The sequence below is a fragment of the Arachis stenosperma genome, chromosome 10 (assembly GCF_014773155.1).
Source record: "Arachis stenosperma cultivar V10309 chromosome 10, arast.V10309.gnm1.PFL2, whole genome shotgun sequence".
In the NCBI taxonomy this organism is placed as follows: domain Eukaryota; kingdom Viridiplantae; phylum Streptophyta; class Magnoliopsida; order Fabales; family Fabaceae; genus Arachis; species Arachis stenosperma.
In genome coordinates this window covers 21421187-21446978 of record NC_080386.1, presented here as the reverse complement: position 1 = coordinate 21446978, position 25792 = coordinate 21421187, and the positions used below count along the sequence as shown (strand labels likewise).

General features: G+C 35.7%; 1 protein-coding gene and 1 non-coding gene across 2 annotated transcripts; one reads left to right on the top strand and one right to left on the bottom strand.

The window, feature by feature from the left end:
• Nucleotides 1–1567: 1567 nt before the first annotated feature.
• On the top strand, nucleotides 1568–1671 carry LOC130958822 (small nucleolar RNA R71). Its single transcript, XR_009077926.1, has one exon. It is a non-coding gene; the product is annotated as a small nucleolar RNA R71 (small nucleolar RNA).
• A 15978-nt stretch (nucleotides 1672–17649) lies between these two features.
• LOC130954937 (uncharacterized) lies at nucleotides 17650–21313 on the bottom strand. The gene is made up of 2 exons (XM_057881706.1): nucleotides 20467–21313; nucleotides 17650–18846 (listed from the first exon to the last, which is right to left on the bottom strand). The coding sequence occupies exon 2, from the start codon at nucleotides 18183–18185 to the stop codon at nucleotides 17739–17741; it is 447 nt and encodes a 148-aa protein (XP_057737689.1). The 5' UTR covers nucleotides 18186–18846; nucleotides 20467–21313; the 3' UTR covers nucleotides 17650–17738.
• Nucleotides 21314–25792: the final 4479 nt, after the last annotated feature.

The following is a 25792-nucleotide window of genomic DNA, read 5'->3' as shown; positions in this document are numbered from 1 at the left end:
GGGCTCTTCTTGACTCTGAACTGAGAGAAGCTCTTCATGCTTACTCTCTTTTGTCACAGAGGGATGGCCATGTGCCTTAAACACAAGGTAGTCCCCATTCAATTGAAGGACTAATTCACCTCTGTTGACATCTATCACAGCTCCTGCTGTGGCTAGGAACGGTCTTCCAAGGATGATACACTCATCCTCTTCCTTCCCAATGTCTAAGATTATGAAGTCAGCAGGGATGTAAAGGCCTTCAACCTTTATTAACACGTCCTCTACTACTCCATAAGCTTGTCTTAATGACTTGTCTGCCAATTGTAATGAGAACAAGGCAGGTTGTACCTCAATGATCCCCAGCTTCTCCATTACAAAGAGTGGCATAAGATTTATCCCTGACCCCAGATCACATAGAGCTTTTTCAAAGGTCATGGTGCCTATGGTACAATGTATTAAGAACTTGCCATGATCTTGTCTCTTTTGAGGTAAATTTTGTTGAATCCAGGTATCTAGTTCATTAATGAGCAAGGGAGGTTCACTTTCCCAAGTCTCATTACCAAACAACTTGGCATTCAGCTTCATGATAGCTTCTAAATATTGAGCAACTTGTTCTCCAGTCACATCTTCATCCTCCTCAGAGGAAGAATAGTCTTCAGAGCTCATGAATGGCAGAAGGAGATTTAATGGAATCTCTATGGTCTCTATATGAGCCTCAGATTCCTTTGGATCCTTAATAGGAAACTCCTTCTTGCTTGAGAGACGTCCCAGGAGGTCTTCCTCACTAGGATTTTCGTCCTTCTCCTCCCTTGTGCATTCGGCCATATTGATTACATCAATGGCCTTGCACTTTCCTTTTGGATTCTCTTCTGTATTGCTTGGGAGAATACTGGGAGGAGTTTCAATGACTTTCTTACTCAGCTGGCCCACTTGTGCCTCCAGATTTCTGATGGAGGATCTTGTTTCACTCATGAAACTGAAAGTGGCCTTTGACAGATCAGAGACTAGATTGGCTAAATTAGAAGTGTTTTGTCCAGAATTCTCTGTCTGTTGCTGAGAAGATGATGGAAAAGGCTTGCTATTGCTCAGCCTATTGCGTCCACCATTGTTAAAGCCTTGTTGAGGCTTCTATTGATCCTTCCATGAGAAATTTGGATGATTTCTCCATGATGAATTATAGGTGTTTCCATAAGGTTCACCCATGTAATTTACCTCTGCTATTGCAGGGTTCTCAGGACCATAAGCTTCTTCAGAAGCTGCCTCTTTAGTACTGTTGGATGCATTTTGCCATCCATTCAGACTTTGAGAAATCATGTTAACTTGCTGAGTCAACACTTTGTTCTGAGCCAATATGGCATTCAGAGCATCAATTTCAAGAACTCTCTTCCTCTGAGGTATCCCATTATTCACGGAATTCCTCTCAGAAGTGTACATGAATTGGTTATTTGCAACCATGTCAATGAGTTCTTGAGCTTTTGCAGGTGTTTTCTTTAGGTGAATGGATCCACCTGCAGAATGGTCCAATGACATTTTCGAAAACTCAGATAGACCATAATAGAATATATCTAATATGGTCCATTCTGAAAACATGTCAGATGGACATCTTTTGGTCAGCTGCTTGTATCTTTCCCAAGCTTCATAGAGGGATTCACCATCTTTTTGTTTGAAGGTCTGAACATCCACTCTAAGCTTGCTCAGCTTTTGAGCAGGAAAGAATTTATCCAAGAAGGCAGTGACCAGCTTTTCCCAGGAGTCCAGGCTATCCTTAGGTTGTGAATCCAACCATATTCTAGCTCTGTCTCTTACAGCAAAAGGGAAAAGCATGAGCCTGTAGACTTCAGGATCTACTCCATTCGTCTTTACAGTCTCACAAATCTGCAAGAACTCAGTTAAAAACTGATAAGGATCTTCAGATGGAAGTCCATGAAACTTGCAGTTTTGTTGCATTAAAGCAACTAGCTGAGGTTTCAGCTCAAAGTTGTTTGATCCAATGGCAGGAATAAAGATGCTTCTCCCATCAAACTTGGACGTGGGTTTAGTAAAGTCACCAAGCATCCTCCTTGCATTATTGTTATTTTCGGCTGCCATCTCCTTCTCTTGTTCTAATATTTCTGAAAGGTTACCTTTAGATTGTTGTAATTTAGCTTCTCTTAGTTTCCTCTTCAGAGTCCTTTCAGGTTCGGGATCAATTTCAACAAGAGTGCCTTTTTCCTTGTTCCTGCTCATATGAAAGAGAAGAAAACAAGAAAAGAAGAGGAATCCTCTATGTTACAGTATAGAGATTCCTTTATGTTAGTAGAAGAAGAAAGGGGAGAAGAGTGAAAAAGAATGGGTTCGGATTTTCAGATGAAGAGAGGTGAAGAGAAGTGTTAGTAAATAAATAATTAAATAGAAGAAGAGGGGAGAGGGAGAATTCGAAAATTAATTTTTGAAAAGGGGTTAGTAATTTCGAAAATTAAAGATAAGATTTAATTAAAATTAAAATTTAAAACAAAAAGAATTTTTGAAAAAGGGATGAGATATTTTCGAAATTAGAGAGGGAGAAGTAGTTAGTTGGTTTTAAAAAAGATAAGAAACAAACAAAAAGTTAGTTAGCTGATTGAAAAAGATTTGAAATTTTAATTTCAAAAAGATAGGAAGATAAGAAGATAGAAAAGATATTTTAAAATCAAATTTTGAAAAAAAAAGATAAAATTTTGAAAAAGATAAGATAAAAAGATAAGATTTTTAGGAAAAAGATATTTTGACAAAGATTTAAATTTTTAAAATTAAAATTAATTACTTAACTAACAAGAAACTAAAAGATAAGATTCTAGAATTTAAAGATTGAACCTTTCTTAACAAGAAAGTAACAAACTTCAAATTTTTGAATCAATCACATTAATTGTTAGTGTAATTTCGAAAATATGATATAAAGATAAGAAAAAGATTTTGAAAATAATTTGAAAAAGATTTTTGAAAATTTTTGAAAAACAAAGATAAAATTGAAAAGATATGATTTTTGAAAAAGATTTTGAAAAGATAAGATTTTTAAAAATTGAAAATTTGACTTGACTTGTGAGATACAACTAATTTTTAAAAATTTTTGACTAAGTCAACTTAAATTTTCGAAAATTTGGAGAGAAATAAGGAAAAGATATTTTTTTGATTTTTGAATTTTTAATTATGAGAGAGAAAAATATAAACATGACCCAAAACATGAAAATTTTGGATCAAAACACAAGATGCATGCAAGAACACTATGAATGTCAAGATGAACACCAAGAACACTTTGAAGATCATGATGAACATCAAGAACATATTTTTGAAAAATTTTTGATGCATAGAAAACATGCAGGATACCAAACTTAGAAATCTTTAATGCATGGACTCTAACAAACGAAAAATGCATATAAAAAACAACAAACAACACAAAACAAGAAATCATCAAGATCAAACAAGAAGACTTGTCAAGAACAACTTGAAGATCATGAAGAACACTATGAATGCATGGATTTTCAAAAAATTGCAAGAAAAATTTTAAAGCATGCAATTGACACCAAACTTAAAAATTGACTCAAGACTCAAACAAGAAACACAAAATATTTTTTATTTTTATGATTTTATGATTTTTTTGGATTTTTATTGATTTTTTTTTTAAAATATTTTTGGAAAAACGAAAAAGAAAAGAAAATTTTGAAAAAGATTTTTGAAAAATTTTTGAAAAGAAAATTACCTAATCTGAGCAACAAGATGAACCGTCAGTTGTCCATACTTGAACAATCCCCGGCAACGGCGCCAAAAACTTGGTGGACGGAATTGTGATCACATCAATGTAGTACTCTTTGTTATTGTGTGGAATCATTATTGTGGCTCTTTGCTATGTGTGGACACAACTCCGTTCAACTTAACCAGCAAGTGTACTGGGTCATCCAAGTAATACCTTACGTGAGTAAGGGTCGATCCCACAGAGATTGTTGGTATGAAGCAAGCTATGGTCATCTTGTAAATCTCAGTTAGGAAGATTAAATGGTTTATGATAAGTTTGAAAATAAATAATAAACAGAAAATAAAATAGGATAGAAATACTTATGTGAATCAATAGTGGGAATTTCAGATAGGCGTATGGAGATGCTGTGCTCCTCTTTTGAATCTCTACTTTTTTTATTACATTCATCCAATTTCTTCTTACTCCTTTCCATGGCAAGCTGTATGTAGGGTATCACCGTTGTCAATGGCTACATCCCATCCTCTCAGTGAAAATGGTCCTATGCTCTGTCACAGCACGGCTAATCATCTGTCGGTTCTCAATCAGGTTGGAATAGAATCCCTTGATTCTTTTGCGTCTGTCACTAATGCCCAGCCTTCAGGAGTTTGAAGCTCGTCACAGTCATTCAATCTCAGAATCCTACTCGGAATACCACAGACAAGGTTAGACTTTCCGGATTCCCGGAATCCTACTCAGAATACCACAGACAAAGTTAGACTTTCTGGATTCCCATGAATGCTGCCATCTATCTAGCTTATACCACGAAGATTCTGTTGGGGAATCTAAGAGATATGCGCCCGGCCTAAGGTAGAACGGAAGTGGTTGTCAGTCACGCGCGTTCATAGGTGAGAATGATGATGAGTGTCACAGATCATCACATTCATCAAGTTGAAGTGCAACGTATATCTTAGAATAACAATAAAAGAGAATTGAATAGAAAATAATAGTAATTGTATTGAAACTTGAGGTACAGCAGAGCTCCACACCCTTAATCTATGGTGTGTAGAAACTCCACCGTTGAAAATACATAAGTGAAAGGTTCAGGCATGGCCGAATGGCCAGCCCCCATGGTCTATGGACTAGGCGTCCAGAGATAGCTAATACACTAGTAAAAAGTTCTATTTATAATAAACTAGCTACTAGGGTTTACATGAGTAAGTAATTGATGCATAAATCCACTTCTGGGGCCCACTTGGTGTATGCTTGGGCTGAGCTTGATCTATCCACGAGCTGAGGCTTTTATTGGAGTTGAACGCCAAGTTGTAACGTGTTTTGGGCGTTCAACTCCGGGTCGTGACGTGTTTCTGGCGTTTTACTCCAGACAGCAACATGGAACTGGCGTTGAGCGCCAGTGTACGTCATCAATTCCCGAATAAAGTATGGACTATTATATATTGCTGGAAAGCTCTGGATGTCTACTTTTCAACGCTTTTGAGAGCGCGCCATTTAAAGTTCTGTAGCTCCAAAAAATCCATTTCGAGTGCAGGGAGGTCAGATTCCAACAACATCAGCAGTCCTTTGTCAGCCTCCTATCAGAGTTTTGCTCAAGTCCCTCAATTTCAGCCAGAAATTACCTGAAACCACAGAAAAACACACAAACTCATAGTAAAGTCCAGAAAGTGAATTTAACATAAAAACTAATGAAAACATCCCTAAAAGTAGCTTGAACTTACTAACAACTACCTAAAAACAATGCCAAAAAGCGTATAAATTATCCGCTCATCAGCATGCGACGTGCCAGCGTCGGTGACGCGTCTGCGTCATAGGTGCGTTCTGAAGAAAAGAGAATTGAACAGAAAGTCACGCGAAAGCGTGGCTGGAGGCGTGCCTCAGGCACAAACATGCCCAAGCCACCGCGTCACTCACACGGCCGCGTCAATTGGCAAATAAGCCTCCTACGCATTCGTGTCAAGCACGCGAACGTGTGCCCCAAAAATTGACGTAAAAAGGGGTGTATGGCAGAATGTTAGGCTGGAATGGGGCTGGAACCATGCTAGAAGCACAAGCCCTACCACGCGAATGTGTGTCCCACACGTCCGCGTCATTTTTCAAAGTATGGCCATTCACGCGATCGCGTCACCCACGCGCACGTGTCACCCTGAATTTTGGCAATATGCGTTTGAGACAGAGAGTTGTGCGAACGCGAGGCTGCTCTTGCGCCACTAGCACAAACCAAGTCACGCGAACACGTGAGCCATGCGTCCGCGTCACTTGAAAATAGCGTCAATCACGCGACCGCGTGCTCCACGCGTCCGCGTCAGCTGCGCCGCACATCTTATCCAGATCAGCGCCATGTATCTTATCTTTTCTTTTCTAATCCTAATTTCTTCTATCTTCTTTTCTTTCCTCCTCCTTTCTTACTTTCTTCTTCTTCATCTCTTTAACTTCTCATCCTTCTTCAGTTTCATTCTATTTAATTTATTTGCATACTTTCATTCATTGCATTTTTATTTTGTGCATATTTTTCTTTTCTTTTCTAAATTTATTATTTTTTTCATTGGTGTTACTTGTTCATATTCAACTGTTATATCTTTTCTGGTATTATTTTGGTGCTTAGTGACTTGTTTTACACTGTTGGGTAATATTATTTAAGTCAATGCTGATCTTTTATGTTACTTATACTCCTTTTGCATTGACATGAATTTATATTGTTTTTCATTACCCATTATCTTTTTTCCATTGTTGCAAATTTTTGCACTCTTGATTTGCCATGTGCTTCTACTATTTTCTCACTTGCATGTTGTAGCTATCATGTAATTGAGACCCTTCTTATTTGGCATTAACACCCAAATTTTATTTATTTTTTTATCTTTATTTTTGGGTTACTTTTCTTCCCTTTTTCTTTCAGGATGGCCACCCGAAAGGAAACTGGAAGACATTTACAAGGGGAGACAGACAAGTCCATCTGCATAATCCTCGAAGAAAAGTGCCAGTTGGAGCCACCCATCCACTTGTACATCTTAGCATGCACCGAGGACGGTGCAATCTTTAAGTGTGGGGAGGTCGATAGGATCTCCATGGGTTAGTTATTATCTTCTCAACACCAATGTCCTATTTTCTTTATTAGTTCTTTGTTGCATTACATAATAGATTGCATGTGTAGTTGATTGTTTGCATTTAAGTACGACTTGGTTGAAAAATAATGAGTTTCTTTCTAGGACCCTATTTTTGAAAATTTCACTAATTTAAATTATAAACTTTTTGTGTTAAATTTGTTTGAAGTTATATTTGGAACATCGTTTTTTGAGCCAAAGAACACACAACCTGTGAGATTTTGAGCTTATTTATATGGTTACATTATTTAACCATAAATATTTTATTCTTGTGTGTTTTCTTCTCTAGGATTGCAATCTTTACTTTGTTCCATTCTATATGTCCACTATTTAGTGTATTTACATGCTTGCATATGATTGAGGCCATCATTTGATTATTAGCTCACTTATCCCCAAAAAGCCTACCCTTTCAATCACCTTTGTTAGCCACCTTGAGCATTTTATCCCCATTTATTTAATATTTTACCACATCACTAGCCTTAAGCAGAAAAATAAATTAAATATCCCAATTGAATCTTTGGTTAGCTTAAGATAGAGGTTGTGCATCAATTAAGTGTGGGCAAACTGTGGGAACATGGGTTAATAAGGGAATGTATCATGTTTCTAATTTATTTGAATATTGGAAATTTGGGAACCTACTCATGAAAAACCAAAATAATTAAATAATGGAAAATCCATGTGCATTGATAAGTTATGTTTATTTCTCTACAAAAAAAATCCAAAAATATTCAATAAATAAGTAAATAAATAAGGGGACAAAAATACCCCAATGTTAAGCTTTAATAGAAAGATCAATGCACATGTGATAAAGAAATATAAAAAATTTGGTACATGAGTATGTGATACAAAAGTGGGAATTATGGGTAGCTAGGTGTGATTTTTAGAATTACATAGAGTATGTATGTGTGTTAGGTAAGAGCTTAGGTTAGTCAAAGATTCATATTATAGCTTACTTGGCCATACATATATCCTTACCTTCACCTCAGCCCCATTACAACCCTGAAAAGACCTCATGATGTTTGCATTGGTATGCTAAATATTCGTTGATTGGTTAGATGAAGAACAAGGTTGAGAAAGCATGATTAGAAAAGAGTAGAGTGATTGACCCTAGACACTTGAGAGTTAGAGTGATATACACTACCAGTAAGGGTTCAGTGCTTGATTTTATGTTCCCTGCTTTCTTGAGCTATCTTCTTACAAGTTTACTTGCTTTTTATTGTACGATTTGAATTAGTGGAATTTGGTTTGTATTTGTCTTGGAGAACTTGTTTGTTTTTAACCAAGTAGATAGAAACATCTTAGCATGTAGTTACATTCACATTCATAGGTTGCATTGCACGAGTCTTGCTTTTTCCTACTCATTTGTTTTATCTCCTTAAGCTAAGCATGAAGACATGCTAATGTTTAAGTATGGGGAGGTTGATAAACCACTATTTTATGGTTTATATTGTGTTTAATTGAGTGCTTTTTATCAAATTCTTGCCCACTTATTCATATGATTTGCATGATTTTACAATTCCTTCCTAGTTTAGTTCTATGGTTGAAAACTTGCTTCCTAGAGATCTTTTAATTACGTATTTTAAATCTTCTTTATACCATTCGATGCCGTGATTTGTGTGTTAAGTATTTTCAGGTTTTATAGGGCAGGAATGGCTTAGAGAATGGAGAGGAAGCTTGCAAAAATAGAAGGAACATAAGAAACTAAGGAGATGACCAGCGAACACCGACGCGGACACATGGCACACGCGACCGCACGAAATGGAGAAAATCGCAGTGACGCGTTCGCGTGACTGACACGAACGCGTGGATTGGAGTATGCACAAATGACGCGAACGCGTGGACGACGTGTACGCGTGGCAAGAAAAAAAATGCTGAATGACGCACACGCGTGGATGACGCGTACGCGTGACATGCGCGATCTGCAGAATTAACAGAACACACTGGGGGCAAGTTCGAGCCGCATTTTGACCCTGTTTTTGGCCCAAAAACACAAAATAAATCCAGGAAACATGCAGAGACTTAGGATACGGAGAATAAGCGAATAATTAACAATTTTAGGATTAGATGTAGTTTCTAGAGAGAGAGAGAGAGGCTCTCTCATCTCTCTTAGGTTTTAGGATTTTAGGATTAGCTTTTCTTATTTAGTTTTGTCTTCTACTTTTAATTCTTCTAGTACTTTAGTTTATTTACTTTCCCTTGTTGATTACTTTATGTTGCTATTTAGTTTATGAATTCTCATGTTTAATTTGATTTCTCTATTTATTGCAATTTGAGGTACTTCATATTTATGATTTCAATTTAGCTTTTTACACTCTTAGCTTTGGTTGAGTAATTGGTGACTCTTGAGTTATCAAATTCAGCTGATGATTGAAAATTAGAATTCTTTGCTGATTGATTTGAATTATCCTAACTCTAGTCTTTTCTTAGGAATTGACTAGGACTTGAGGAATTATCCACTTAACAAACCTTCATAGTTAGAGGTTGACCAAGTGGGAGCAAAAGCCAATTCTCATCACAATTGATAAGGATAACTAGGATAGGACTTCCAGTTCTCATACCTTGCCAAAAGCTTTATTAGTTATTAATTTAATTTCTTGCAATTTACTTTTCTTGTTCAACCTATTTAAAAACCCCAAAAAAGATACTTTTTCCATAACCAATAATAAGAACACCTCTCTGCAATTCCTTGAGAAGACGATCCGAGGTTTGAATACTTCAGTTATCAATTTTATTAGGGGTTTGTTACTTGTGACAACCAAAACTTTTGCACGAAAGGATTCTCTATTAGTTTAGAAACTATACTTACAATGCGATTATATTTGTGAATTTCTTTACCGATAGAAATCCACTCGTCAGTAAGCATAGTCTCCCCGATCCATAAGCCACAAGTGGAGATAGTCCGACAATGGAATTTGGCGTCTCATGTGCTGAGCTTCCTGATCAAGGAGATCAAAGCCCAGAGAGCAGGACACAAAATTTCAGTTGATGGCTGCGTCTTTGTGTTAGTGTTCATATATTTTAATGAAATGAAGTTTTCTCATCCAAAAGCAGATGACACTCCCGGACTACCATAAGTGGCGTATTGGACACAGAGGAGACTAGTGGACCAGATTGCCCTTGAAACAAATAATGAAATGGTAAATAAAAAAATTATTTCCCTTGAAATTTTGGTTCAGATATTTCTAAATTATTGTGCTAACTAAATAAGTTTTGTATTAGAAAATTGTGATAAGAGCAAAATTGAGGAGGGAGAGATAGAAGAAAAGAAGGGGGAAACGAAGGAAAAGTAGAAAGAAAAAAAGAAACTTGTCATTTTGCATTCGTCTTCGAAAAAAGAAACTTTTTCTGAATCTGAGTATACTTCTCACCCTCACTTATTGAAAACAATCTATTTATTTAAAATTTTATATTGTTATTTCAACAAAAATTTTTGTATGTACTACAGAGAAGAAGAAGAAATGGAGAAAACACCGCCAAAAAAAAAAAGAAAAAAACAACCACAAATAAAGAGTGGCAACAAAACAAAGCAAAAAAAAAGAAGATTGTTTTGACATATTTGGAAAGCTAAACTGAATTCAAAGACGAGTAAGATTCGAAAATGATGATTTGTAGTTATAAATATATATTTTGTTTTTATTGATTGAGTCTTTTTGACTGCTTGTTCAAATCTGAAATAATTTTAGTTTATTTATGAACTAATTGAGGTTCATTTGATGATGTGATAAGTATTGATAATTTCAGTTCATTTTTAAATTTATTTGAGGTTAATTTGGTTTAGTTTTACTTGAATTTGATGAACTTGTTTATGTGTGCTTGTTAAGTATTGAGTCTATTTCACTGCTTGTTCAAATCTTAAAATAATTTCGGTTCATTTATTTTTTTAATTAAGTTTCATCCTGATTTTAAATCAAAATTTTTTGTATGAATTGTCAAAAGTGAAGAAGTAGAGGAGACGAGTGCTGAAAAAAGAAAATAGAATGAAGAGAAAAAATGACGGTGTTGAAAAAACAAATGTTGCTCCGGATGACCGTGACTTGACGGACGCGCGATATGATTTATCACAGACGTAAGATTAAGTTTCTTATATAAAGTTCTTTTTCTTTCTCTGCTAAGTTTTTCTAAAACCTCATGTAATTTCTTTGATTTTACTAAATAATATTTATTTTTTCTGCTTAGACTGCCAACTGTAAATTTGGGCAGCAAAAATGAATCTGTGTAACAAATACAGACGAGTTTGGCACGGTCTGTAAATACACCGAGCAATATCAAGTAATTTTTTTAACATTTATTTACTTCTTCTTTTAATTAGAATATCTTGGTTGATAATTTTAATTTCGTATCTTTTTTATTAGAAAAAATATCCCTAAATTTCCGATTGCAATTTTTAGAAGAAAAAGATGACATGAAAAAAAAAGGAAAAAACAGAGTTTACAACCTCCAACTATGTAAGTTGAAATACTTACGTTGGTCTTTTAGGCTGCATTTGTTTACAGAGACAGGACACTGAGATAGGGACACAGAGACACAAAATCGTCTTTGACAGAAGAGACATGGATATAGACAATGTGTCCAGAGACATTGAATTAATGTATTTTGTGTCCATCCTGACAGGAAGGACACAGAGACATTAATAAGTGACACAACTTATTTTTTATTTTTTCTTTCATTAATCTTGTTAATTTTTCATAATTATATTTTTTATTATTATATTTTTCGACTCAAATTTTTTGAATGAAAAAAAATGAGAATAAATTGAATTTTCATAATTTATTCTAGTTTATCGCCAAATATAATACAAGAACATAAAAATTTTGTGTCTCTGTCCTTTATGTCTTATTCTCAATGTCTTGTCTTGTCCTGTTCTCAGAAACAAACACAGCCTTAAATTTAGGTAATAATTTTTGTTTAATTATTGACACAAAATTTTTGTTTTATTATCAGTAGCCCAACACCTGATCCTCAAGAACAAATCTTTGTGGTTCGAGAAGAAATTCAGTCTCAACTTATGAACATGTGAGTTTTTAAATTTACTTTCCTATTCTAATCAATGTGCAGCTTTCACTTGGTGCAGATTTCTATTTTACTTTTTTATTCTAATAATTCAATATTAACTCCTTTCTTGTTTACCTTCATTAGAGTTCTTATTACAATTGCTCTTCCAAGTTCTCTTGTGGAAGAGATAAAACAACAAAAAATTTTTACCTCTGTCCTTTCGAAAACTCAAACAGAAGAAATATTTGTTAATGAGTAAGTTCTACTTAAAATTCTTTTTATTAGTTTTGATGGTATATAATAAGAATTTCGGTTCATTATTGAACACTTTTCTATTTAATCCATCTGCCTTCTGGAACCCCAACAGCAAGCCTGCGAAGAAACTTCGGCAAGACAATCGGAGCAAGAAGCTCCTCTTAATGTATAAGTTTTACTTAAAATCTTTTTTATTAGTTATCATGGTATATAATAATAATTTCGGTTCATTATTGAACACTTTTCTGTTTAATCCAACTGCCCTCTAAAATCCCAACAACAACCTGCAAAGAAACTTCGGCAAGGCAATCCGAGTGATGTGAGAATTTATGTCGGTCTAGAATTTCTCAATATAATTTCATTACAAGTATAGTCTAAGCCAACAATTAACTCTTACAATCAAAGTTTAATTTTTTTCACAATGCAAACCAATAAAAACCAGGAGTTTTAAGTTTTGGGTCATCTCTCAAATGAATTGCAGTGAGGTATGCATATAATTGGCTATGAAAAATCGGGGGTGGGATAGCAATTGACACAAAATTAAATAGCAAGAAAGTAAGTGATAATTAACTAATAAAGTAAAGGGAATTCAAATGCTAAGGAACCTCTTGGGAAGGGTTGAGAATTAAGGTTTTCTATTCTAGCCACTGACCACATACATGAACAATTATGAAGAGTTAATCTCATTTAGTCAGCCTTAACATCGAGGATAAGTCAAATAGGCATAATTGATCTCAATTCACAAATCCTAGCCAACTCACTAATTAGCTTAGTGAAATACTAGCATTAGTGAAAACCAAATCAACTCACAACTCTAAATTATCAATGAGTATTGGACATCAATGACTCAAGGTCACATAAGTCCTCAATTCCAAGCCAAGAGTATGAAAAACTACTCAATAAGTAAAAAAACATTTTATCAAACACTTGACATGCATAAAAGAAAAAACATGGTAAATTATATGAATAATGAAATCTATAACTACCAATTCTAAGAAAACAATAATAACAACTCAATTAAGCAACAATAAACATAAAAACATTAAATTGCATTAATGGAAATTCAATATTCAAAGGTTCAATATTCATAAACTAAGAAAACAAAACAAGTTAACTACCACTAAATTTTAAGAGAATTAGGGTGCAAGAATATAAATTCAAGTATCAAGACTATAATTAAATAAGACTAAAACTTAAAACTAATGAGAAAATAAAGTAAAACCTAAGGCATTCTAGAGAGAAGTTAATCCTTCTAAAACCTAAGAAAAAATGTAAAATCTAAGTGTATGTGTGTGTTCCTCCTCCACTCCTTTGGCACTCAAAATACATTAGAATATAGCAATTTGGGGTCTTTTGGAAGCCTAAAACAAAGATGCACATGTTTCACTAAACCAAGCACGTGGAGGATTTTTGCGCACACGAAATTTTTTCGCTCAAGCAAGAAACTTGCCCACGTGAGGAATGCTCACCCAATCTAGAAACTCGCTCATGCGAGATATTTTCACCTACACGAGACTTCAGCAAAATCCAATCCAAGTTGCTTCCTGAATTCGCTTCTTCACTCCATTCTTTTTTATCCTTTGAAGTCATTGAACCACATTAACCTTGAAATATTTAAACAAAATTGATTACGGCATCGAATGACATAAAAAGAAATTAAAAATCAATGATTAAGAGCATATAAAGCATATTTTTCACTCATGAGTTTATTGGAAGCAATAAATAAAAAACTCCATGAATTAAGCTAAAAATTGTATAATTTGATTTATAAACTCTATACTTTTCAATACAATTTATAACAATAAAATGAAGTTTATCAATCTTTCCACACTTAAACACTAGCATGTCCTCATGCTATAATACTAATCAAGAGGATGAAGGAAGTTTACTATGCAAACCATTCACACTTATTATATACAATTATCTAATTCTACCTACTATTTACATGCTTGGTTAGAATCAAATAATTTTCAAGATGCAACAAGCAAAGTAGGTAAAGATGTATCATCAAACAATTCAATCCCATTAATCAACCGAGTTCTTAAAAGAGAATTATATACTTGCAAGGTCCTATAATAGTTGGAACAGAGAACTGAGTAATTGAATCCTCACCGGATGTGTTTAAACTCTTGTCGCTCTAGTGTATAGGTTTAATCGCTCAATTCTCTTTCAACCTTACTTTTTAAAACTTGTTCTTCTTCTAACAATCAACAAATATTCAGGCATGCACACAGTTATCAAGAGGACTTTAGAGGGTTGTAACTGAAGCTAGGGACAAGATAAGGATGTTTATGGTCAAGTGGATTTAAAATTTAAATCTTTGATTAGCTTAAACATCTACCTAACCTATAACAACCTATTCAATATGATGTAATCTAACCACCAATTATTCACTTTTTCCTACACATTCATGCATTCTTTTTCATTCACATCACATATTCATTCATTGTTCATTTTTTTTTTGTTGGGGTAACCTTTGTCCCTTTTCTATTATTTTTCTCTTTTTTTTTTCTTTTTGAAACATAGCATATACAAAAAGAAAAATTCTCAACAGATAAATGCATATAGTTTAAATAATTAACACATGAATGTGTATCTACTTTCTAAAATTTTCAATGAATATTCAAAATAAACCTTTTTCTTTTACTGATGTTTTCAAAAACTTTTTCATACTTAAATGATACACACTCATTAGCCTAAACTAATCAAAGTTTCAAATCAAGAATTTTTTTTTCCACTTAGAGGCCAGTATTGTGCTAAAATTCAGAATAAAGGGTTCAAAAGACTCAAAATTTGGTAACAATGGTAAATACAAAGGATAAGGTTATTTGGATAAGTGAACTCATGAAAAGATGGCATCAATCATATAAATGCATGCATAAATAAAATATCGGATATAAAGAATCAAACAAGTTAGAAATTGGAATTATGAAAAGAGAATAACACACAAGAATAAAGTAGTGGTTAAAATGATGCAACCATACATTAAGGTTACATTTATTTTTGAAGATATGTGGTGCGGAATTTTACAACCCACATTTACTAACCGGCAAGTGCACCGGGTCGTACCAAGTAATACCTTACGTGAGTAAGGGTCGATCCCACGAGGATTGATGGATCAAGCAACAATGATTGATTGATTGGCTTAGTTAGGCAAGCAAAAATTAATTTTGAGATGTTCAAAAGGTTTAAGTTCGAACTTAGAATATCAAAAGGATAGACAAATAGATGAGTTGGGAATAAAATGTTGAGAAAGCAGTTAAGTTTCAGAGTTATCTATTTTCCAGATTTATTTTTATCACTAACTAATTTAATCATGCAAGATATAATTTCATGGCAAACTATATATGACTAGGCCCTAATTCCTTAGACCTTCCTAGTCTCCTCTAAAATTCATTAACTGCCAATTCCTTGGACAATCAATTCCAATTAGAGGGTGATGATCAGTTTCTAGTTATATGCCAAAAGAATCCTAATTATCCAAAAATAAAGGGATTATATGTCACGTATCCCGTTAAATACAAACAATTAGAAATTCAGTATAATATGTTTTCAAGCTGTTGTTCAAGTAAAGAGCTTTTCCAAGTTTTACAAGAACTCAATTAGAACATGGGTCATACTTTCATTCCACCCATATTCATTAAATTAAGAGCGAAAACAATTATTGAAATATAGATCAAAACATGAACAAATTAGAAAGATCAAACGAATTAATCCATTACAAATAGACAGAGCTCCTAACCTTAACAATGAAGGATTAGTTGCTCATGGTTTAGAGAAGAAAAATAAGGGTTCTGGTAACAACCTGGTACCTGTCTAAATGTACAGAGTTTTTATTTATTACTGATCTTAATAGGTTTAAACTCAAAAATTAAAAATAATAATATCTTTTCCTAAAAGATAATATTTGAATTTAAATTCGAATTAATTAACAGATCTTCAGTTGATGGTTGGGGACCACTTGATTTGTCCATTCTACAGCTTCTAATCTGTGTTTTCTGGGTTGGAAAGTGGGTCAAAACAGCCCAAAATTCGTAACCAGCGTTTTCTGAATTATTGCAGATCGCGCATGTGACGCGTCTGCGTCGTCCACGCGTTCGCGTCATTTGTGCATATTCCAGTCCATGCGTTCGCGTCAGGCACGCGACTGCGTCATTGCGATTTCTCCATTCCACACGGTCGCGTGAGCCATGCATCCGCGTCGGTCTTCGCTGGTCATCTCTTTGGTGTCTTCTTTTTCTCTGCAGAAACTTCATCAAATCCCTCCGAATGCTACCTAAAATAAATAAAATTGCACAAAACTCAAAATAGCATCCATAGTGGCTAAAATATAATTAATTCTTAATTAAACTCAACAAATTAGATGCAAATTCACTAGAAAAAGACAGATAAGATGCTCACGCATCAATATGACAGAACATGAGACTGAGACTGAGACAATAGAATAGAAACATTAAAAATTATTTTTTGTGTATTATGTTTGGATACGATGTACAAGACACTAATGTAATGTCAAGTATTATGTTTGGATACACATGAACAAGACTAAAATAGCCATGTGATTCCAAATTTTTCGCATCAAATACAAACTAATTTAATAGAGAATGAAAGTATGTAGGAGTACAGGAGATTACAAGAAGAACTGGTCTAATAAACCAACAAGGTAAAAATGGAGTTGAAGTAAGAATGATAAGAAGGAAGAAATTATCCAGCCAAATAAAAAATTCTACACGAAGAGAGTACCTGAACAAAAGAAAGAAGAAGAACGTAGAGATAGAAAAGGGAAAAGATAGTACCTCTTTGAGAACAAAGAGAAGAAGCTCAAATTAGAGAAAATAAAAAGAGGCAATAATGGAATAATAAAATTATCTATGAACAAAAAGGAAAAAAATTTTCATAAAAAAAAATTCGTATTCACTTTCTCAAATCTATCGTTGTCCTTTGTAAAAGAGTGGACACAAAAATAAAAGACTATTCCATAGACAATGTGCATTTATTGTCTATGTCTTTGTATTCTATCTCCGAAAACAAACGCTACCTAAAAACCAAATTCTCACTTAGTTGTGTGTTCTACTCAAATTTATGTTACACAATCTTCAATTTCCAAGCAAATTCAAAAGAATTGGTTTAACTCATGATAATGGGATGCCTTGAAACAGTTTTTTTGAAAATTAGTTATTCTACCCAAGTAGCCTAAATCAGTTTTCATCATTTATTTTTTTCAAAAAAGGTGTTCGATGAAAATTAAAAATTCTAGGTTCTTTCCCTTGTAATCTCCTATTCCAATCAACACATGCATAAACGAAAAAAACCTAAGTCCTATTACCCATATTCATCCATACACAAAGAAAGGTAAAAGAATATATACAGACCAAATCCAAAGAGAAGGTGCAACTAAACTAGATTAAAGTTTTAAGTTATATACAAAACTGACAAAAAGCGCAAATAAACTAAAAAGGTAGAAATAACAGTTATCCAGCAAATTCAAAAAGAAACAAAACTAAAGAACTAAAGACAGAATAAACAAATCTGAAAATATTCAGAATACTTGACCCATTTTGTCTCTGATGCTGTAGACCCCGCCCCCCCCCCCCCCCCCCCCCAAAAAAAAAAAACACACTGGAATTCAGCATGGTCTTCTGTGCTGCATGAGGTTACAAAGTGTGGAATGAGTCCTCCTCGACTTCGTCCTCGCCCATTGCCGATTCTCCTTATTCCTCTCCGCTCTCATGGTCTGTAGGCTGCTCAACCCCGCTCTCATGGTCTGTAGGCTGCTCAACCTCCTCCTCAGGTGTGTCTGGCTCCTCCGGACCTGGATCCTGTCCCTTAGCCATCACCATGAGTTGCCCATATCGCTGCTTGTTGCGGTGCTCATTGCTTGCCAGACGGTTCATGATTCGAGTTTTTATCTCCGTGAGCCTTTGCCAAACAGCTGCCATCGGGTTCAAAGAGGAACCCTCGGTGGTAGAATGGCGGCGCCAAGGTCTTGATGATTCCGCAGCTTCACCCTTGAACTTTATCCCATGTGGAATGACTTTGGCATGCTCGGAGGTTTCAATCATCAACTCGCCTTCATCCGGGTGGATTCCATTCTCCTCAGCCAATCTCATAACAAGACTCGGAAATGGAAGTAAGCGAGATTTGAAGGTATCCTTCATCTTGTTATGGATAAGCTTGTGGAGATCCACCTGCTTGTGGTCTAAGATGCAGTACAGTAGTGGCTACATCTAATGTAATGTCAGTGAAGTGCGATTTTGGCTCGATGTAGCTGAAGATCAAGTAAAGCCATGTAGTGGCTTCCTTTGTGAGCTGGTTTGCTCTCAATCTGATGGGAGCCATTTTTCCATTGTAAGTCCAATCTGAACCTGGCTCACATTCTCTGTAGAATTTCATCCCATGGTTTCTTGGGAGCTGGCAGGGACTTCAGTTTCTCATAAGCATCCTTTCCTCGAGCGGGCCGCGGAATATTGAGGAGAGTTCTGATATTGTCCGGTTTCACAGGAATTGTTCGACCTCGAAGAAACACTTCCTCCATGTCCTTCTCATAAAAGTTGGCATAGAATTCAGTGACTATACGAGGCAGATTCTTTCTACCGGTCCATGTACAAGAAAATTCCAACCCCACTTCCCCACGGACCGTTGACGTATTGATGGATTTCATCATCTTCTGCCAACAGTCCTTCAAAGTGGAGCTTCTTCTTACGGTATGTGCTATCAAACAATACCTCCGCAAATCTATCCTTGAAGCGCGCAGGGTCATTGGCGAGTCGTCCTTTCTCTGCTTCATCCAAGGAGGCTTTAGCCTGTTGACGACTCATCCTGAAAGGAAAAGTTTGCGGAGACAATATGTCAAACTCTAAGAGAATTAAAACAATACAAGCAGAGTTCAAGACATTCAAGCAATGAAGAGCTAGTATAAGCAAACAATACCCTATGGGCAACAATTGAGGAAGTACGAATCCTAACAAAATGAGGTTAAAAGCACTAAAATGTAGTGAATTAATGATGTTGTGACATAGAAGAAAGCAAGGTCACAATAGTCAAAAGGATATGTAATTCACTCATTTTAGAGCGGTTGGATACTTTAAAGAGAACTTGTGAGTTGAGATAAACAAACAAGCATTGAAGAAGCTTAAAAGCACTCAAGCAATCATCAAGTAAGTGTGAAATAGACGATGAGTTAAAGTTGGTTGATGTGCTAGTTGAGGTCAACGAATCAAATGAAATATCAACTCGCACATCAATCAGTTTCAGTAACATGCCTAAGGAATCACCTAATCAATGTGAAATACAAACAATCAACAATTTAGGTTCAAGGATTTCAACAAGGCACAAATGCACAACTGGATAATCAAAGTAGTAAACAATATAAACAAGCATTACCAAGTAACCAACTGCATCATATAAAGGCACATCATCACTCATTAAAAATTTGCCCTGTCATGGTGAAAGAATTTAAATCACATGGTGGTCAAAACATGCAATTCAAAAAATTTATAAGGCTTTGAAGGCAATTCATAACATTGAATCATGTAAAATTGATGTGTGCAATTACCAATATACAAGCTATTATCAAAATAGACACTGAACAAGTGAAGGCTGTTTGAATCGGGCATCAATCAAGCAAAATACAAACAAGCTCAGCAACACAATTTATCAAAATTGGCAGTGCAACAGTGAATGTCACACAATCAGACAATTGTCAGATAAATACTTAGCACAATTCTAGCAAAACAGGAGCAAATCAGCACAAAATGTCAACAATTTAGTCAAGTAGTTTCCAAACAAAATCAGCAGCAAATCAGTCAATCCAGTCCAAACCAAATGAAATTCAAACTCAAAAAGTATAATAGCATGATTAATTATCTATGAACTAACACCAATCCTACTCTAAAGCAACCTAACAGCAGCAAATTTTTAGCAAAAACAACCTTAACGCAGTGAAGTAACAAGTATCCAAATAATCAAAACAATTTCAGACAATCAAACATGCAACCATCACACATTATCCCGTCAATTTCAGCCTCAAAAGTCATCAAAACCGGCAGTAAAACAGCGAATCTCCACAATCTCCACACAATCGGAAAAAAAAAATAAACCAATCTTGAATACAGCACAAAACAATCATGAAATACAATTAACCATTTCCAAATAATTCCAGCAGCAGTTATAGCAAATCAACAATTTCAACGCTTTCAGCCCAAATGAATTCAGCAGCACCGTCCAGCAGTTCAATTCAAACCAAACACTTTTCAGCATTCTCAGTACCTAATAACCTAAGCTAATCCTATCATACCCACCTAAAATCCACTAACAGAAAATAAAAAAACTAAGATGAACTAATCATGAAACTGATTGAAAATTGAAACTAAAATTCTAATTAAACCTAAGTTAAATTAACGAAAATTAGAGGAACTGAAAGTAGGTTGGTTCATGAACCTGTAATGAAGAACAAAGCAAAAAGAAATCAGGGGAGAGGTGGATGTTGCAGCTGCTAGAGGCGGCTGAGTTGATCGCCGGTGGTGGTTCGGCCATGGGTCAGTGGACAGATGAGAAGGGAAAAGACGAGAGGAAGAAGAAAAGAGAAAGGGATGCGGCGGTGGTCTGAGGCAGGGAAGGAGAGTGTTGTGGCGCTAGGGTACCGCGAAGAGGAGGGTCTCTGACGCCGTGGGATCTGGTTTGAGGCAAGAAACAGGGGAAAGGCTTCGGTGGTTTTATGATGGTGGGCCGAGGGGAGAGGGTCGCGGTGTCTCTGGGTTTCGACGGCGGCGCTGCGAAGAGATGAAGATGGTCGTGGTGGTTGAAGATGGCGCTGCAAATAGATGCTGCGTGGTGGCTGCTGCGCGAGAAAGAGAAGAAGAAAAGGGGTGGTGGTGCGGCGTTTCCAACAGCGACGATGGTGGTGGTTGAAGGCGGCAGTGGCTGGAGGCTACAGACAGGGGGGAAAGGGATGAAATTTTCCCTCTGGTTCTCCAGCAACAACAACCACCAGTGGATGAAATTTTCCTCCAATCTTCTTGCGAAGCCACGGAGTCCGGTCCTCGTTGGAGGTCGCGTCCTCGCGCTTTGCAACGTTGGCTCGTCATGGCTGATGGAGGTCGTGGACGGTACTAATGGTTGGTGAATTGAAGTTACTGTGGGTGATGGAGGTCGCGCCACAATGCTTCAAGGAGTCTAGCAAGTTCAAGGCTTTTAGAGGCAGAGATATGGTTTGCTTCTTGACTAAGCAGGAAGTGGGAGGGCATTAGAGGTCTTGGGAGGTGGAGGGAAAGGTGTAGTAGTGCTAATTGTGGGTTCCTTGGGGAAGGCCGGCGGCGGAAGTCCATTGTAATGAGGGGTGGGAATGAGAAAATGGAGAATGAAAAAAAAAAAAAACAAAAAATAAAAAAGTATATACCCATTTTGGTTCTCAAAGAATTTTAGACTGGACACTTTAGTCTCTAACTAAAATTAATTACTCGATTGGTCCTAACAATTAATTTCGTAAGTCATTTAAGTCCTTTACTCCGTTAACTCTAACGGAGGACAAAATAGTCCTTGACAACTCTAACAAGAGACAAAATGGTTCCTGATCTCCTTTGTTCGTAAACGACACTGTTCTCTCCCAATTTTCACTATATCTCGCATAACACTAGCAGTCTAACACTATAACTTCAAACTACACAATGCACACTCTATAAATTTAATGTTCACAAGAAAAAAAAATCCTTAACTTGTTCTCAACCAATTCATACTCAGGAAACTAATGCCTATATCTTTTAACTTGTTATCGTCTTCGATGGATCCCCTGAATCTAGACAACAAGTCTGGTTTCTTAAGACCCGCCGTCGTCGTTGCCATCTCCCTCCTCCTCTGTCCTATCATCTCTATGACCACATTGTCCACCACTCCGATCGCTTCCTTCAGTTTCTTCTCCGAACCAATGTTTAGGAATCGCTTCAGTTTTCATATGAGCGGCAACGATGACATTGCTCGTTGTACTGATAGCTTGGATGCGAGGTCAAAACTGTCTGCCAACTTGGATTCTGGAAAAGAAGGAATGAATCACTCGGTGTCTATTTCAAATGAGAATTTGCATATGATGTCAAAGGAGAATAATGTTCTAATGTCCAACAATCTATATTGCTTGTCAGAGAGTGGAGAAAGGCGTGCCCTTGGAATAGTTGTGAAACTGGGTCTTGAGGATGTCGTGGACGTGTTGGGGTTGGAGGTGATGTTATCGAAGACGTGGAAGTGGATGCTTTTGGTGGGTGAAGTGCAGAGGAGGTGGATGTACCAGTCACAAAGATTTAGGAAGTGTGTGGTCCATAACATGTTGAGGTAGGTGCGATACGTGTGACAATTACACCATGGCTTAATTGTGGAGCTAAAGAGGAGGAAGGAAAAGATGGAAAAGAAGACTGTGAAGGTGAAGAATGAGAGTATGAATGTTAGGGTTATGCAAGATATGATAAAAATTGGGGAAGAACAGTGTCATTTTCGAATAAAGGGGTCAGGGATCATTTTGTCCCTTGTTAGAGTTGTCAGGGACCATTTTGTCCCCTATTAGAGTTGTCAGGGACTATTTTGTCCTCCGTTAGAGTTAACGGAGTAAAGGACCTAAGTGATTGACGGAATTAATTGTTAGGGACCAATCGAGTAATTAATTTTAGTTGGGGACTAAAGTGTCCAGTCTGAAATTCTTTGAGAACCAAAATGGGTATATACTCAAAAAAAAGGGAATGTGAAGAGAGAGAGAGAGGAGATGATGACAGTACCGGTGAAGACGAGGATAATTTGGGATTTTTTAGGTAATTTTGAACTTCACTTTAGAGAGTAAAGTATGATCTTTTACCATTGAATATTTTCTCTTTCATATTTATTCTTGGTCCCACTTATGAAATAAATGGTGAGAGATCACACTTTATTCTCTAAAGTAAAATTCAAACTTTAGAGGATCCAAATCCATGTTTCATGTATACAAATGATAATTTTTTTTTATCGGTAGATATGTCAGTGTTTTCAACTTTCGTAAATAGAAATGGTAGTTCGTAATAAAAAATAAGAATCAAATTAAAAAAAACTATAAACAATAGATTTTTTTAAAAAACAAATTAAACACTAAATTAACAATATTTTTAATTTCTAAAATTATTTTAACCGTTTAAACATGTATTTTAAAATAAAAATCTACCAAATCAAGCTAACATAGAAAAAAATTTGTACAAGAATAATTAAAAGAGATAAAGTTTAGAAGATTTTACTATGGTGGGTATCTCCCACCTAACACTTTTATTTATCGTCTTTAAGTTGGACTTGGATGAAGCCTTGTCATGGGATTGTGCTTGAACTTATCCTGAAATTGTCACCAATGTTTGAACTTCTAATAGTCTCCGGGATCCCAAATTATGCGCACCAAGTTCTCAAAAAATACCAAACAAGTAGTAAGACCTCAAGATTGTTGATTGTTGAAGTGAATTTCGCAGTCCCAAATTTTGTTTGTAAACATCCTTTCTTGTTGATCTTCAAGCTTCCAATTGGGTGACTAAACTCTTAAATTCTCATCAAGATTTCAAATCATCCTTTGAAATTCATTCAATTGCGCTTTGCACCACCTTTGGGCCCCAAATCTTGATTTGCCGTTTTTATGAACCTTAAACCTTTTTGCCAACCAACATTCAATGTTCCACCATTTAGCATTCCAAAAAGAATGATAAGTTGGTAATCCGCCTCCAAGAGCATATTAATTTGAGTCGATGAAGTTCACGGAAGAGATTTTTACTCACTCAATTTGCACTTGGAACGGTGTCATTCTCATTGATTCTTGCACGACAACCTCCACCTCTTGATTGTCAACTTCTTCCATACACTCTTCAATTCTCAAAGCATGTTTTGGAGGTTGTTCACATTCCTCTTCAATATCGCTTTCATACCTAATGGAGGAAGGTTCAACAAGTTCAATGACGTCATTGGGTGGTGTGAGAGTGTCTTCAGTAGTAGAATTCGTCTCTTGCTCAACTTCTCCTAAAACCTCAACTACTTCTTCCAATTCAATGCTCGTATCCTCTGCTTTTAGTAACTCATGCTTCAACTCTTCTTCTTTTACTTGAGATTCCAAGCTTTTTATCATCCTACACTCTTCAATTGAGGTTGATTCCTCACATCTATCCACGAAATTGCTTTGGTTGTGACATAAACATGAGTCTAAGCGGGTTAAGATTTCGGCCAAGGTTGTCATGACAGTGTCATGACGCTTGATTGATTCTTGTTGTTCAGTATCATCCCAGGGAGGTTGTGGTGGAAAAGAAGATTCATCATGTGGAATAAAGTTTTCATATATGAGAGGTGGTTCATAAGGGTGAGAATATTGAGGTGGTGTATATGGAGGTAGTTGGTCAAGAAAATTATGGAAGTAGTGATGTTGGAATGATGGTGGTTCATAAGGTGGGTTGTGAGATGGACATGTAATTTGATCCCATAGAGATATTTGGTGGTGAAATGGGACTTGAGGATATTGTGGTTGAAAATAATGTTGAGGATAGGGTTCATAGGAATATAGTGGTTGAAGTTGATAATCATTGCAAGGGCTACCATAGTCAATTGGTTGGTATGCACTATAGGATGAGTTATGATCATAGTGGCACGGAGGAGGAGATTGCTATGAGGATTGTTCATATGAATACGGCTCCTCCCTCAAGTGATAATTCAACCCTTGATGCACACCATTATTAAGATTGCCATTTTCTACAATTCCATAATCATATCCAAAACCATAAGGATGAGAGTTCGTAGAGAAAAGAGGAAATAAAAACAAAAGCTATTACGAAACAAATAAAAACACACTTCTAACTACTAACAAAAATCAAGAAATAATCAAAAAGCAAACTATTCACATATTCACATATTCACATATTAACAATAGCCAATAACATGACACACATTGCAACTTCTCGGCAACGGCACCAAAAAGTTAATGTGAGAATTTATGTCGGTCTAGAATTTCTCAATATAATTTTGCTCCAAGCATAGTCTAAACCAACAATTAACTCTCATAATCAAAGTTTAATTTGTTTGTCACAATGCAAACCAATAAAAATCGGGAGTTTTAAGTCCCGAGTCGTCTCTTAAAAGAATTGCAGTGAGGTATGCATATCATTGGCTATGAAAAATTGGGGGTGGGATAGCAATTGACACAAAATTAAATAGCAAGAAAGTAAATGACAATTAACTAATAAAATAAAGGAAATTCAAATGCTAAGGAACCTTTTGGCAAGAGTTGAGAATTAAGATTTCCTATCCTAATCATTGATCACAAACATGGACAATTATGAAGAGTTAATCCCACTTAGTCAATCCTAACATCGAGGACAAGTCAAATACGTATAATTGATATCAATCCAAAAATCCTAGCCAACTCACTAATTAGCTTAGTGAAAAACTAGCGTTAGTGGAAACCAAATCAACTAACAATCCTAAATTACTAATCAATATTGGACATCAATGACTCAAGGTCATCTAAGTCCTCAATCCCAATCCAAGACTGTGAAAAACTACTCAATAACTAAAAGAGACATTTTATCAAACACTTAGCATTCATAAAAGAAAAAACATGGTAAATTACATGAATAATAAAATCTATAACTACCAATTACAAAAAAACAATAATAATAACTCAATTAAGCAACAATAAACATAAAAATATTAAATTGTATTAATGAAAATTCAAGATTCAAAGGTTCAATATTCATAAACTAAGAAAAGAAGACAAGCTAAATACCACTAAATT

Coding starts and splice junctions, on each gene's coding strand:
- LOC130954937 (XM_057881706.1), bottom strand. CDS start 18,185: ATGAAGGATACCTTCAAATCTCGCTTACTTCCATTTCCGAGTCTTGTT.